Source organism: Rhinichthys klamathensis, unplaced genomic scaffold (assembly GCF_029890125.1).
Source record: "Rhinichthys klamathensis goyatoka isolate OS25496 unplaced genomic scaffold, OSU_Roscu_1.1 h1tg000311l_1, whole genome shotgun sequence".
NCBI classification, from domain to species: domain Eukaryota; kingdom Metazoa; phylum Chordata; class Actinopteri; order Cypriniformes; family Leuciscidae; genus Rhinichthys; species Rhinichthys klamathensis.
This window is the reverse complement of record NW_026606829.1, coordinates 1,328,780-1,342,351: the sequence shown is the minus strand read 5'-3', so window position 1 is coordinate 1,342,351 and position 13,572 is coordinate 1,328,780. Positions and strand designations below refer to the sequence as shown.

The window sequence follows — 13,572 nt, the reverse complement described above, 5'->3', positions numbered from 1 at the left end:
TGGGCTCAAATCTCTTTTGGGTGAAAGAAAGGACAGATGCTGTCTGTGTTGTGTGTCTTTAGTATTTGCAGACTGGCAGTTTTGTAAGTTGTTTGTTTATACAGTCACAGCGTGTTTGTGGAAAGCATGTGTGCATCTTACGCACACTTTCTTATGATTTATACAGGGTTCTCACAGGGAAAATATCAGGGAATTGTGGTTTCCAGGTCTTGAAAAATCATGGAAATATTTATAATAATTGTTTTTCCCACCATTTATATAAAATAGAATATTTAATTGGCTAAAATGCCTTTTTTTGTGAGTGAAATCTCATTTTTCAGCTTTAAAATTGTCTAACAAATGTTTTAACTAATTTCAAGACAATATTTTATAGTTATTGTACGCACAAATTGCACTCAAAATACCAACCCAAATATATATTCACTATAAAAATGTCTTAGTTTGTGATCTAATAATTTCAAAACATTATTTTATAACCAGAAACACTACAAAGTCATAAAAATACTCTTGTCAATCTACAATATATGCAAAATAAAGCTCTGAAATGAAATCACATGTCCGATGGATGATACAAGAGGATATTAATAAGTCAGAATGTTGAGCATTATTATCAGGGATCATATTGGCTATTTCGGAAGAATTGACATGTCTATATCAAGTCTCACAGCAAGTGTCACACCTACCTTAAATACAGGTCGTCCTGTTGATATTGGACTGTGGTGATCTCATATTGTCTATGTGTGAGTGGATGTTCTCTATCCGAAGCTCGCACATCTCTAATCCTGAGCCAGACCCCTGGAGATATGAGTTGTAACATTCTTTGATGGATGCAGGACTTGAGCTGTCCGAAATGGCATAAAAATCAATAATAAATTAGATCTTCATTAAATATGCATTTGTAAGGCGCATACTTCATTTGGTGTTGCTCTGCGTTTGAGTTCTGAAGAGATCTGTGATGTTTCTGTGTCAAGACTAGATCATAATGTTCAGATGGATATTTTCTGAAGCAAGTTTATTTTATGTAGATATCCTTATTTAAAAATCAAAACATATTTAAACATGCAAATAAGTGATGAGCTTCAAGGCATAGTTTACCAAATTCTGTCCTAATTTACTCACACTCATTTCTAGAGGTCAACCGATTAAAGTTGGACTGCACTGGCCTATAATCGATTAATCAACCAATAGTTTTTAAAATGGATCCTGAATGAAACCAAACATAACACATAACAGTGCTGAACTTTATTACAAAAATTTTAAAGCAGTACTGAACCATGAAAATGTATTGTACTTTTTAAATATAAAAAATATTCATATATAAATTATACCTTGATCATTCATATTAGTTAATAGTGCATAAACTAATGTTAAGAGATGCGTCTTTAATGTATTAATAAATGTTGAAATGAACAATGAACAATACTTTTTATTAACCTCAGTTAATGTTACAAATGGACTCTTATTGTAAAGTGTTACCATTTCATATAAATACAGTCATGGATAAAGATGGCCGTCTTTATATCTACACAAAAGCCGTAGCATTGAAATTAGATACTTATGTATACTATATGTATACTTTCACACTTTATTTACCTCTATTTTAGAACACTTGATGATCATCTAATCAAAATAACAAAATATGCATTACAGTGATGATAAAAAAGAACTGAAATCAATGCATTCCTGATTTATTTATGTTTCTGTTGGCTGCATGACGATACAGTTTGCTTTCTCATGGCACTAGCTTTAAATATGCAACTTCGCTGCATAACGAATGCATAAAAGCTGGATATAAACTAATGCAAATAGTTGGTAACATAGTGACCTTAATCATTTGGGTAGGGCTTGCGTGTGTTTTTGTCACATTGTTTTAACCGCTTGAGGTACTGCTAATGTTAGCGTCCTCTCCGCCTCAACTGCAAACATACTGCTGTTCTCCACTATTGCAGCATCTAATCAACAAATTAATTACTTTATAATGATATGAAAACATGTACTGTAGTGTACTGTACATACCGTTTCATTGTCTGTTTTAAATCCACATTGGAAGTGTCCATCTTTGTGCAGCATGCAGCCTCACGTGTCAAAACAAACACCATGAGGTGTCAGTGATAGTTTTTAATTCGCCTCTAGAGGCCGCTCTCGTACTGTATAATGACAGCAGACCCTTCTCAGCCGCTTCAGCGACACAACCCGGAAAAACTATCGCTATAGATTTTTGCCGATAACCGCACACTGGATTTTGGGGGAGGCCAAGGACCTTATTTTAGTTTACAATGAATAGACTGTCATTTTTGGGAGCATCACTTGTGTGAGGTTATGTAATGCAGTCTAAAGAGCTGAGAGTTAAAATTATGTGTTTATATATGAAGTAAACTGGTATCATAAATACATGTTAATTGCTTTGATATGTCTCAAAAAATTAAGCATCATCATGTCTAAAAGTACAAAAACAAGAAATTTAATACCACGTTAAATGTGTTCCTTGGCACTACAAATTCATTGAGAAGCTCAAATGGCGTAATCCCTTGCCCGTTGCATTTTGCTCTTGTGCTCAAAATAAAACGACTTGGTGCGCCTGAGCCTGACAGAAAGAATTATAGGGAGTGAAAATTGAAAGTGTGACCACTCATACAGGACCCTCGCTAGCAAACAACAACCTCTCACGACAGTCATAAGACCAAGGTGAGAAGGAGGAGGAGGACAGAGTGTTATTTTTAACTCGTATGGAGTCTTTTTTTCTTTTCTTTGCCGATGCCAGCAGCCAGAGCACACAGGCAGATGCTGTACAGAGATGGGCGGCTAAGCCCGGGATCAGGAGACAGGCGATTAACCCAAAGGCAAGCGCTTAAGACTTCAAAGTGCAAACAGCTACGGCTCTAGAGTCAGGCACTGTTTCGGGGACAGAGGTTGGGAGGGGGGAAACAGTTGCTGTGTGCCCGAGTCGGGTGGGATGAGCCAGGGGTCATTGTTTGAGACCCCTTGTCACCTTCAGGACTGGGTACATTTTGCTGGCACATCAGTAGAAAGTAGGACTCCCAGATATACCGAAATAAAATCGCTTTCACGATATGGCCTAATGTGATTGTCAAATCGTGCAGACTGCAATTGAATTAAATAAATATATGCGCTACCGGCTCCAGCGTGGCACTGCTCAGCCACATCCCATGATGCAGTGCTTCACCGGTCCACGAGCTGCTCGCGTGCAAAGTGCCGAGTTTTACTCTGAAACCGGCAGCGCATACATCCATTTGCCAGAAACCCTTTCAAAATAAAAGCTTGATGGTTTCAAGCTTGAAAATGAAGAAATTCAGACGTAAATATTAGTATTGTAATTTTACAGTTGTACTGTGAAATAAAACTATTTTTTATGAAATATTAGATTTTCTTAGTTTAGGGTACAACAGGTTAGCCTGGTAATACCAGACTCTGCTACTTCACTTTGCTTCGTACACAGAGTCTGGGATAGCATAATAGAGAAGTGTTTTCTCTCTCGCTAGGGGGCGCGTACTGAAGTTTAAAATCATTGGTTACCCGTAAGCCAATCAGATAAGTTTGTTTATGACGTATGTTATGCGCCGACACAGCCGCATCGAACCACAGACATCATGCATCGATCTCAAATCTATGATCGAACTTCCACTGTAAACACTTGATGATGCGAGCGAAATACCCGAGTGAACATGGCTGTAAACGACTTTTTTGATCTGTGAGTGATGTAATAGAATGACTGCTGCGCTTGACAGGGCACAAACGAGCAGAGAGAGAGAGAGCCCCGGCCGCGCGCGCGCACTCCCACGTCTACAAACAACACGAGCGCTGTCTTGCTCTCTCTCCCTCGCGCATATTCATAAAAATCAATCGACAAGATAGTAAGAGGTCGGAAGACCGCGGTTTCACGTGGAGCATTTGGAGATTTTTAGAGATTATAGACTCTAGGAACAACATCTCAACTATAAAGGCCTGTCTCATATAAGTTAGACGCCTATCTCAAGTACAAGCCGGTGCAGTTCGACGATTTGGGCAAATAAAAGCCCGGGCTATTATTTGAAGTTTTACGGTATTTAAGACCTGGAAAAGAAAAGAGACACTGACCTGTCAAAAGGCTCCCCAGTTTCTCGCTGACGATCGGTAATAGTTGATAAATTAAACTTTTCCCAAAGGGAGTAGGGCCACAACATCACCTCCATTCAAAATGTTTAATACACACTCTTCGTGTTCGGGCTTCAGTTTGCTAATGCCGGGAATATTCTCCACAACAGAGCGAATTGCATCCGCGTCTCCATATCAGCGGTCGTTTTCGATTTCCCTGACCTAATCTTAAACACGGCGCTTACCGACTACGTCACGGCTTTCAGCCCGCCCTCTGTTCGTTGATTGGCCAGGCTGTTTTCAGGCCGGTGGAAAACAGAAAACAACAGGTACAATATTACAATATATTTCTAATTTTGTTTAATATTATTTAATAAGAATTATAATAATCACAAATATTATTTTATTAAGTACTTAATTTTTCATTTAACAGTACAACAGTTACAATATTACATTATTTAATTTAATATATTATTTAATAATAAAAAAATAACTATTTTATACTGAATTGGTCAAAAATAGTGGAAATGGGGCATATGCAAACTCAAGTGAATAGTTTTTTTTTTTTTACTGTTCACTTTATGTTTACTGAAGGCTTGTGTTTACTAAATAGTAAATCCAAGTGTGAACACCCGAATTTTAAAAAATAAATACAATTTAAAAATCCCAAATCGTTCAGCCATAAAAGTATGTTTTGCACTATAAAAAAGTCTTCAAGATTAAACAAGAATTTTCCAGCTTTTTAAATTTGCATTTATTCATATTGCAATATACATATAGCAGAAAAATTAAATATCGCAAAGTTTTTTTTCCCAATATCATGCAGCCCTAGTTGAAAGAGTTCAGAGGAAGTTTGAACTGCTTTTTTCAGTGGCAGAAGGTTTTTTATAATGTGCAGCCGGATACGAAGACTCCTGGGGCCTCATCTGCCCGTTCAGCAAAAACACATACAGAACGAGACTGTATCCTTTGATTAATTTGTGCTAGTTTCAGATGTTGCTCTCATTATTTTATTTTATTATTTTTTTGTTTTTCTAGCAGGAATAGAACAAAGTAACACAGTCTGCATAAGGAGTGCATACATGTCCTTCATGGCTGACCAATCTTTCATTGCCCATTACCCACAACCCCCTGCAGCATCCTCCCGACAATTCATCAAAGGCTTCTAGTCCCAGATGACTGGTGGCACAGCAGCAGCAGGCGTCTCTCTCTCTCTCTCTCTCTCTCTGTCTTGCACTCTTTATTTCTCTGTCTCAGCCTCCTCTTCCGTTCACTCTTTTAAAGATAGACGAAGCGGGCATCCACCTCCTCTAGCTCAGCACTTGGATGCATTCAGTCAAATTAACTTGAATATGTGTCGACGCTGCTCGGTTCCTACCCAACAGGCTCGATTCTATCAGCACTTCTCCTGCCAAATGCCATCATAGCAAATGATGGCATCATAAAGAAAGAGGCGGAGAAGGAAGAGGAAGGAGCTGGATCTGCTAAAAGTAGCAACAAATGCCACTTAATTATGCTAATAGTCATCTGTGTCATATTGTGGATATTTAGTGTAAGAGTGTTGGTAATAATATTTTTTGAATATATGGATATATTGATCAGATAAAGTAATTAAACATTTATTTTCAGATACATTTTCTTTTCATTTAAGCATTTTTTGGTTACACTTTATTTTAAGGTGTCTTTGATACACCGAAACTATACATTTAACTACTGAGTAATATTAAGTAACTACATGTACTTATTACTATAGGGTTAGAATTAGGGTGTGGTTTGGTTTGGTTTTGGGTTAGTTATGTGTAATTATGTATCATTTATAGTTATTACTATAGCAACTACGTGTAGCATATGTAACAATGCTGCTCACTGTAAAAAAAAGTGTTACCGACTTTTTTTAGATAAAAAAATCAACACTTTTATTCAGCAAGGACAGTGACAGTGACATGTATAATGTTACAAATGATTTAGATTTACAATTACATTTTAAAGTGTATTAAAAAATATTTCACAGTGTTTTTAGTGAGCAAAGAGACTTTCAAAAACATTTTACAAAATCATAAACAGTCTTTTTATTTGGAAACATTTTATATTTATTAATTTCATTATTTATTATGTTCAATATTAATTAATTAATATGAATTAATAGTATACATACAGTATACGTATTTAATACAAATGTTTAATTTATGAACATTTGGGATCAAGATCTGGAGTTTGGAAGTGTAATTATTAATATATTAATGATTTTTATTAGTGATTTTTTTAAAGACCACATGAATACAAAATCTAATTTAAGCCTGGCAAAAGGTTTTAGGATTCTGACAAAGCGAAAAAAAGAAACATGATGTAAAAGCAAAAAATGTATATTTCAGATTTCGGAGTAAACTATTTGTGACATTACGTGAACTCCTTTATACAACAGGTCTCAATTTTTAATCTTCGAATAGATCTGCTAACGTGTGTTTTTTTCACTTTTGGACTGCACTGTATATGAACTGATCAATCACAGTACATCAATCTGCTTTCCAATGCATTAAACGATAATTGTGAATATGATTATTTTGCTCAAAATGTTCTCTAAACAAGGTTCTGTGTATTCTAGCAAGATAAAAGGTGAATGTAGGAGTCCATGAAATTACCTGTCGGCAGTTTTTCATTTCTATGCTAATTCAGTTGAGCTGAATGAGAGTTGGAGCTACAGTGGCAAGGCTAAACAGCCTCTGTAAAGACATGTCTGTGGGCAGCGAGCTTCAGCAGACCTTGAGGCAAAGAGTGAAAAGAACGAAGCGACTCACAAAAGAAACAAACGTAAAGGCTGAGCCGATCACCACCCCTCCCCAACCTCTCTCTCCTTTCCTTTAGTCTCTCATTGCTTTGTTCGTAAATACACACACACACACACACACACACACACACACACAAAAAGCACGCCCCCACAAACACACATCCTTCTTCACTCACATCTACCCGCTCCTCTTGTCTCCCCTTTTTACAATTTTCATCTCTCTATCTGTCATTTTGACAGTGCAAATATTCTGAATCCAGCATTGTCAAAGCGCTCTCGGAGGGCTGGAGCTTTTCATTATACAGAGTAATTAACTGTCAAAGCGAACACCACACCGCATATTTTGTTTTCTCACAATGCTACAGTGCGTAGATGTATCCGGCGATGATCAAAGAGATCAATCGCTAATTTGTCAGTTCAATTAATAAGTGAATATTTCAAGTTACACAAGTGAAAATCAAAAAGTGTGTGATGTTTTCTTACAGAATTGTTGGTAGTGTATGAGCATACGCACTGTTATGGCACAAGTAGCTGGTGTTTTTAAGTGAATGGTTGCGAGCATGTGAGGTGGGGGGTGGAAGGGTGGTTGGTTGGTTGCTATGCATCATTCCGACTCCCTTTCAGTCCCTCTTGAATGCTGGAGTTGAGTTTCCATGGAAACACTGACCCCTGGGAGTCGATGCTTTTCAGGAGGAGCCTGTTTTTACCTAGTGATTCACTGCTCAGGAAGTACACGAACAAAACACATCTTTATATTTATCTTCTAATACATCCTTTTCTGGTTTCATCAGTGCTGCAGTATTTTCTTCTTTTGTAATGTTAACTAATATAATAATATTTCTATTTCCATCTCATATTTTCTTATGTATTTCAGATAAACCAGTGTCAATTCAGTATTTATAAGTTTTTTTTTAATCATTCATTAAATTCATTCATTTTAGTTTAATTTTTTGTAATTTTGGTATGTTTTTTATTTCACTTTTAGTTTTAGTAATTTTAGTACTTCAACTTCAACTTATTTAATTCAGTTAGTTGCAACATTTCTTATCGTTTTTTTTAAGTTTTATCTAATATTTATATATTTTTTTAGCTTTGCGTGTATTTTTAAGCATTTTTAATAGTTTCAGTTAACAATACCAACACTCAGCTAAACTTCTTTTTTTTTTTACAGATTTTGTATTTTAATGTAATATTTTGCAGTCTACACTCAAAAATAATAGTATAATTGATTGAGGATTGTTCAATTATTCAATTAAAATACGTAAGGATTATTTATTTCAATTTGATGGAATTTTACTATTAATTAAATTGCGTAAATAAAAAAAACTAAAAAAAAACTGAGTGTGAACTCTTTTAAACCAAATGTTTCTAATCCTTTTATGCTATTTTACAGTTTTTGGTTAACAGCACCTAAAATGGAACATAGAAACAAATTCAGATTTTGTTTTAGGCAAGAAATCCCATTTTAACCACCACATTTATCAAGGGTGCTTTTAGCAACATTTTAACAAGATCGGTATGTACTGTGTAAAGCTTTGGTAAAAAAGTACCAGCGTGAGTCACTGCTTGATCAGAGGAGCAAGCCTTTCTAAGTTAGGGAAGAAACCATGGTAACCACTGTTTACACTTTTTCCCCCCCCTCTATTAAAGAGGACATTGTTTTCACAGACATTATCAAAAACATACTCACTAAGAACACTATGTTGCTGTTGCACTAAATTACAAGATAAAGCTCCTGTCAAATGCAACTTGATTAATGCTTAAATGATACAGAAATTGATGAAATGGCAACTTGAAGCAAAGTAATTACTGTAAAGTCTAAAAGCCAGGCTTTGGTTTAAACACATACAGGCGCAGTTGCCGCAAAAGTAGTTGTTTGTGTTGTTCAAAGACATTGGTTGGGCTGCAACTAATGGGCTCCCAGTGGATAAAAAATAAATTCACACTTTCTACTTAAATCCCAAAACTGAGAAATGGCGCTTCCTTGACTACTACTAGAGTGACTCATTAACTGACACCAGCCTCTCTGCTTATGTTTCCTTCAGGCCAAGCTGATAGTGCCCAACAGTACGGCAGGGCTGATCATCGGCAAGGGCGGAGCCACCGTGAAGGCCGTCATGGAGCAGTCCGGTGCCTGGGTCCAGCTCTCACAGAAACCCGAAGGTATCAACCTGCAGGAACGCGTCGTCACCATCAGCGGAGAGCCCGAGCAGAACCGCAAGGCCGTCGAGATCATCGTCCAGAAGATCCAGGAGGACCCGCAGAGCAGCAGCTGTCTGAACATCAGCTACTCCAACATCTCCGGCCCCGTGGCCAACTCCAACCCCACTGGTTCTCCGTACGCCAACTCTGCAGAGGTGATGCCGGCTGCTGCCGCGGCGGCGGCGGCCACGGCCTCCAGTCTCCTGGGGCAGGCCAGTCTGGCTGGAGTGGGTGCTTTCCCCACCACCATGTCCAGTTTCTCAGGGAATGACCTGCTGGCTATCACATCCGCACTAAACACGTTAGCCAGCTATGGATACAATACCAACTCCCTGGGTCTAGGGCTAAACCCTGCAGCCGCCTCAGGAGTCCTCGCCGCTGTGGCTGCAAGCGCTAACCCTGCTGCAGCCGCGGCCGCCAACCTGCTAGCCTCCTACGCCAATGATGCGTCCGGCGGCGCCGGCCACCCGGCGGCCAGCCTGGGAGGTTTCACGCTAGGCTCGCTCGCCGCCGCCACTGGAGCCACCAATGGCTACCTGAGTGCCGCTTCCCCGCTGGTGGCGAGCTCCCTACTGGCCACTGAGAAGCTGAATGAGGGGGCTAAAGATGTGGTGGAGATTGCAGTGCCGGAGAACTTGGTGGGCGCCATTTTGGGGAAGGGAGGCAAAACGCTTGTGGAGTACCAAGAACTGACGGGAGCCCGCATTCAGATCTCAAAAAAGGGAGAGTTTGTTCCTGGCACCAGAAATCGTAAAGTTACCATTACCGGATCGCCAGCCGCTACACAGGCAGCCCAATATCTTATCAGCCAGCGAATCACATATGAGCAGGGTGTGAGGGCCACCAATCCGCAGAAGGTGGGCTAAAAACAGGGAGTATGAAAAAAGGAGAGAGAAAGAGTGGGGGATGGGGAAGATACAGAGAAAGATGGAGGGCGCGAATAACGAAGAAAATCAGCCACATTCTTTGTGGGAAAAATCTCAGTATTAAAAAAAAGAAGGAAAAAAATCCTCTCGACGTGGAAAATTTGAAAAAAGAAAAATGTGTAAAATGTAAATATGGGTTTATTTCTTAAGTTTGAATCTTTTTGGAATTTTTATTGGTTGATTTTGTTTTGTTTTTCTTTCTTTTTGTTTGTTTGTTTTTTTTGTGCATTTTTCTGGACAGCAGTGAATGGCATTTCAACCTGGCATGCTGCCGCGCTGCAGTTCCCAGCAGGTGGGCAAGGTGGTCGGATGGGGGACAATGGGGTGGAAAAATCCCAGGAAACGGCCCTTTCCCCACCCCCATCCCCTCCTAGCTGACAGATTTTTGTTCTTTATTTTTAGTCTTTAGTTTAACTCCCTCCCTTTCGCCCATGCCTCCTCTTTAAGAGGGTCTGAGACTGATTATATATCCCCCCCAGTCTGTGACACCCCATCCCAGCCCCCCTCACCTTAGCCCTCACGATCCCATCCGGCCTGACCCTGCCCTGTGCTGGGCAGGATAGGGCAGGGGATGCGAGGCTGCTGAAGGGGTCTCAGCGTCACTAGACATTGACCTGGGGTTCCAGTTCGCCCAGGTCCATTGCCACTACAGATGTTGTTAGCATAAGGGAAGCTTGTAGATCATGTTGCGGACATAGGCCAGGACGCAAAATGCACCTGAATCTTTCGTACCAGAGCTTCTAGAGTTTGTGGCATTTCTCTATGGGATTCAAGGTCTGGTGTTTATACAAATACTATTATCATTATTATTATTACTACTACTACTATTATTATTATTATTACAAATTATCATCACCATCAACGTTATTTATTAATATGATTTATCCCATAAGAACTGAGGTATTTCCTTTTTTTGTTTTTCTTAATCTGTGAATTCAGGTTGACATGAATGTAAAGACAATATTTTGGATTTAGTTTTTTATTTAAGTAGATTGAATCGTGTGTCCATTTAATATATGTCTTATTTAACGTCCAGTGATAACTGCACCGTCGGCACCAACAGAGAGAATAGGGGCAGATGTACTGTACAGTGATATTAATACAACAAAACACACACCCTCAGCAGACTATTACCAGATTGAAATGCTGAAAATACAACTAAACATACGCAGACTTGAAATCACAGTGGGGACTAGACAATTTATTCACATATCTACTGAATGAGAATGTAGGTCTTTGCACAAGTCCAAGGGAGTGTATCAGAATACGACTTTATATAAAAGCCTATCTCTTTCTGTAACGTCCCAAAACATATCCCCGTCTTTACTCTATGCTGCCCTTCTGCAGTGCGAGACGTTGTGCACTTTGAGCCGCTGCAGTTGAATATCTGCACAAATTTGCGTAGATATTCCTTATCAAATCAGAAACTGTCCCTCAGAGCTCTGAGGCGTTTCATGAACACATACTACTGAACGACTACGAACAAATTCTGATCGGCACAGGCTGCTTAGTAACATGGTCTGCACTGGAAGTCCCAGGTTGTCTGCTCTATTGTGGCTAACGTGATAGCCTCGACATTTTTTAAATAAACGTCCCCAGTTCCAATTTGGTTCTGGTTGCATTATACTGAACAGGCTGCCCATGTGAAGATCTTCCTGTGCAGTTCAGAACTACCCATGTGCGACTTATGTGCTGCTAATAAGGTCCTATTTTCTTTTTGTTTTAAATCTGAGTACACTGAATTTCGTCTTAATGCACTGTGAAGTGTGGAGGCCGTGATGGAAGGCCAAAAAAAGTCAGGGTTTCTATATCGTTATCGTGTTGATGCATCACCATGATGGAATGTACTCAAGTGGAACGTCTCATATTTAAAACAGCCTCCATGGAGTCAATGTATCACTTACCGTACACTCTTAAAAATAAAGGTTCAAAAAGGGGGATTTTTGCAGCGATGCCATAGAAGAACCAATTTTGGTTCCTCAAAGAACCTTTCATTGAGCAGTTCTGAACAGAACCATTTTTTTCCTTAGTGTGAAGAACATTTTAATAACCAAAATAATCTTTTTCCACCGTAAAGAACCTTTTGTACAATGGAAATGCTCCATGGAAGTTAAAGGATCTTTATGGAACCATTGATGCCAACATAGAACCTTTATTTGTAAGAGTGTAGGGCGGAAAGGAAGCCTGGATGGTTTGTTAGGTTGAGGTCAGACTCTTCTGAGCAGTTTTTTGGCGTCATGTTGCAGTATCCAACCTTAACTTTCCAAGTGTGCACTAACTAACCGCCAGCCGACCGTGTATATTTATCGTGAAGGGGCAGAGGATGGTATATTTTGTATGTTTAAACTGTGTCCTCCAAATCTATTCTGTGTCTAAACGACTGCTATAACAACATTGATTCTTTACCGGCTGGAATGAGCTTAAAAATACCAAACTGATCCTCATTAACCACAAGACTTGTATACGTTAGCACAGAGAGCATTTCCCAAAGAAGAATTAGACCAACAGAGAAAGACAAAACTGTGCTCTCTCTCCCCCTGACTAAAGTTATGATTCTTTCCTCTCCTTTGCTATTGGAGCACCAAGGAGAGTAAATCTGAACCGATTGGTAAGGAGGCTTCTTTATTCTCATCTAAAAACCATCACCTCCCCTCACCTCTTCTCAACCCCCCTTTTTACCTTTGTGCACCCCCATTCTGACACATCAACCCAGAGACCCACTTTTCTCTCACATCTCTCCATGGGTGGCGATGACTGGTGTAACAGTGCATGTCTGCTTGCCCTTTGACGAAACTGACAATGCGAAAGGGAAGATGCGCCTACAGAGTAGAACTAGAAGCTTGCCGTAGATCACGTTCAAGCACATCACACCTTCAACAAGGGACTTACTACGAGCCATCAATGTTTGTATGGTGTGAATGTGTGTGTATATGCGTGTAAAGTTGATGCGTTTGCATAGATATGAATTTGTCAAGTGGTTGTGCCCTGGGTGAGGAGGTCTAACAAGCGTTTGAAACAGCAATGACTCCAAGTACTCCGAAAGATAGTTGCACGTTTTTGAGGTGCAATGAGCTTTTCTTTTCAAATGAAGGAACACTATGGTTCAGACTTGAAGATCAAGACGAGAAAGCGATGGCAATCGAGCGCCTCCGCATTTTAGAGTGCATCTGTGCATTCGGTTTTACCTATGATGCAGTACTTCATCAGACACTTCAGAGCTTGAACGAGTGGAAACAGTCTTGGTAGATCCCCCAGATCATTTTAATGTTAAGAAACGTTACATGACCGTTCAATTTGATTAAGACACACAAAAAGCAAGATATTACTGTGACAATTCAATGTGAAAACTATAAAAAGGTGCCAACATAGTGTCAAGGAGCAGCTTTCTGTTTTGTTGTTTTTGTATTCAGTACTGAAAGTACATATGTTTTTTTTAAGTAACTGGGAAAATAGATCAAATGTGATGAGTACTGAAAGCAATATACGTAGTAGCATGTCGTCATGTCTTGTCCTTTTATTCTGTCTGTGTAGGAGCTTTGGATTTACCTAGATGTTGAGTAGATTTGC

General features: G+C 39.2%; 1 protein-coding gene across 2 annotated transcripts in view; it reads left to right on the top strand.

Moving 5' to 3' along the window:
• nova2 (NOVA alternative splicing regulator 2) overlaps nucleotides 1–10,121 on the top strand; it is a 46,304-nt gene extending 36,183 nt beyond the window's left edge. For both annotated transcript variants that reach the window (XM_056271127.1, XM_056271128.1), the window contains one exon: nucleotides 8,923–10,121. In XM_056271127.1, the coding sequence (XP_056127102.1) occupies nucleotides 8,923–9,945 (1,023 nt within the window). In that variant the 3' untranslated portion in view covers nucleotides 9,946–10,121. The remainder of the gene's footprint in view (nucleotides 1–8,922) is intronic.
• Nucleotides 10,122–13,572: the final 3,451 nt, after the last annotated feature.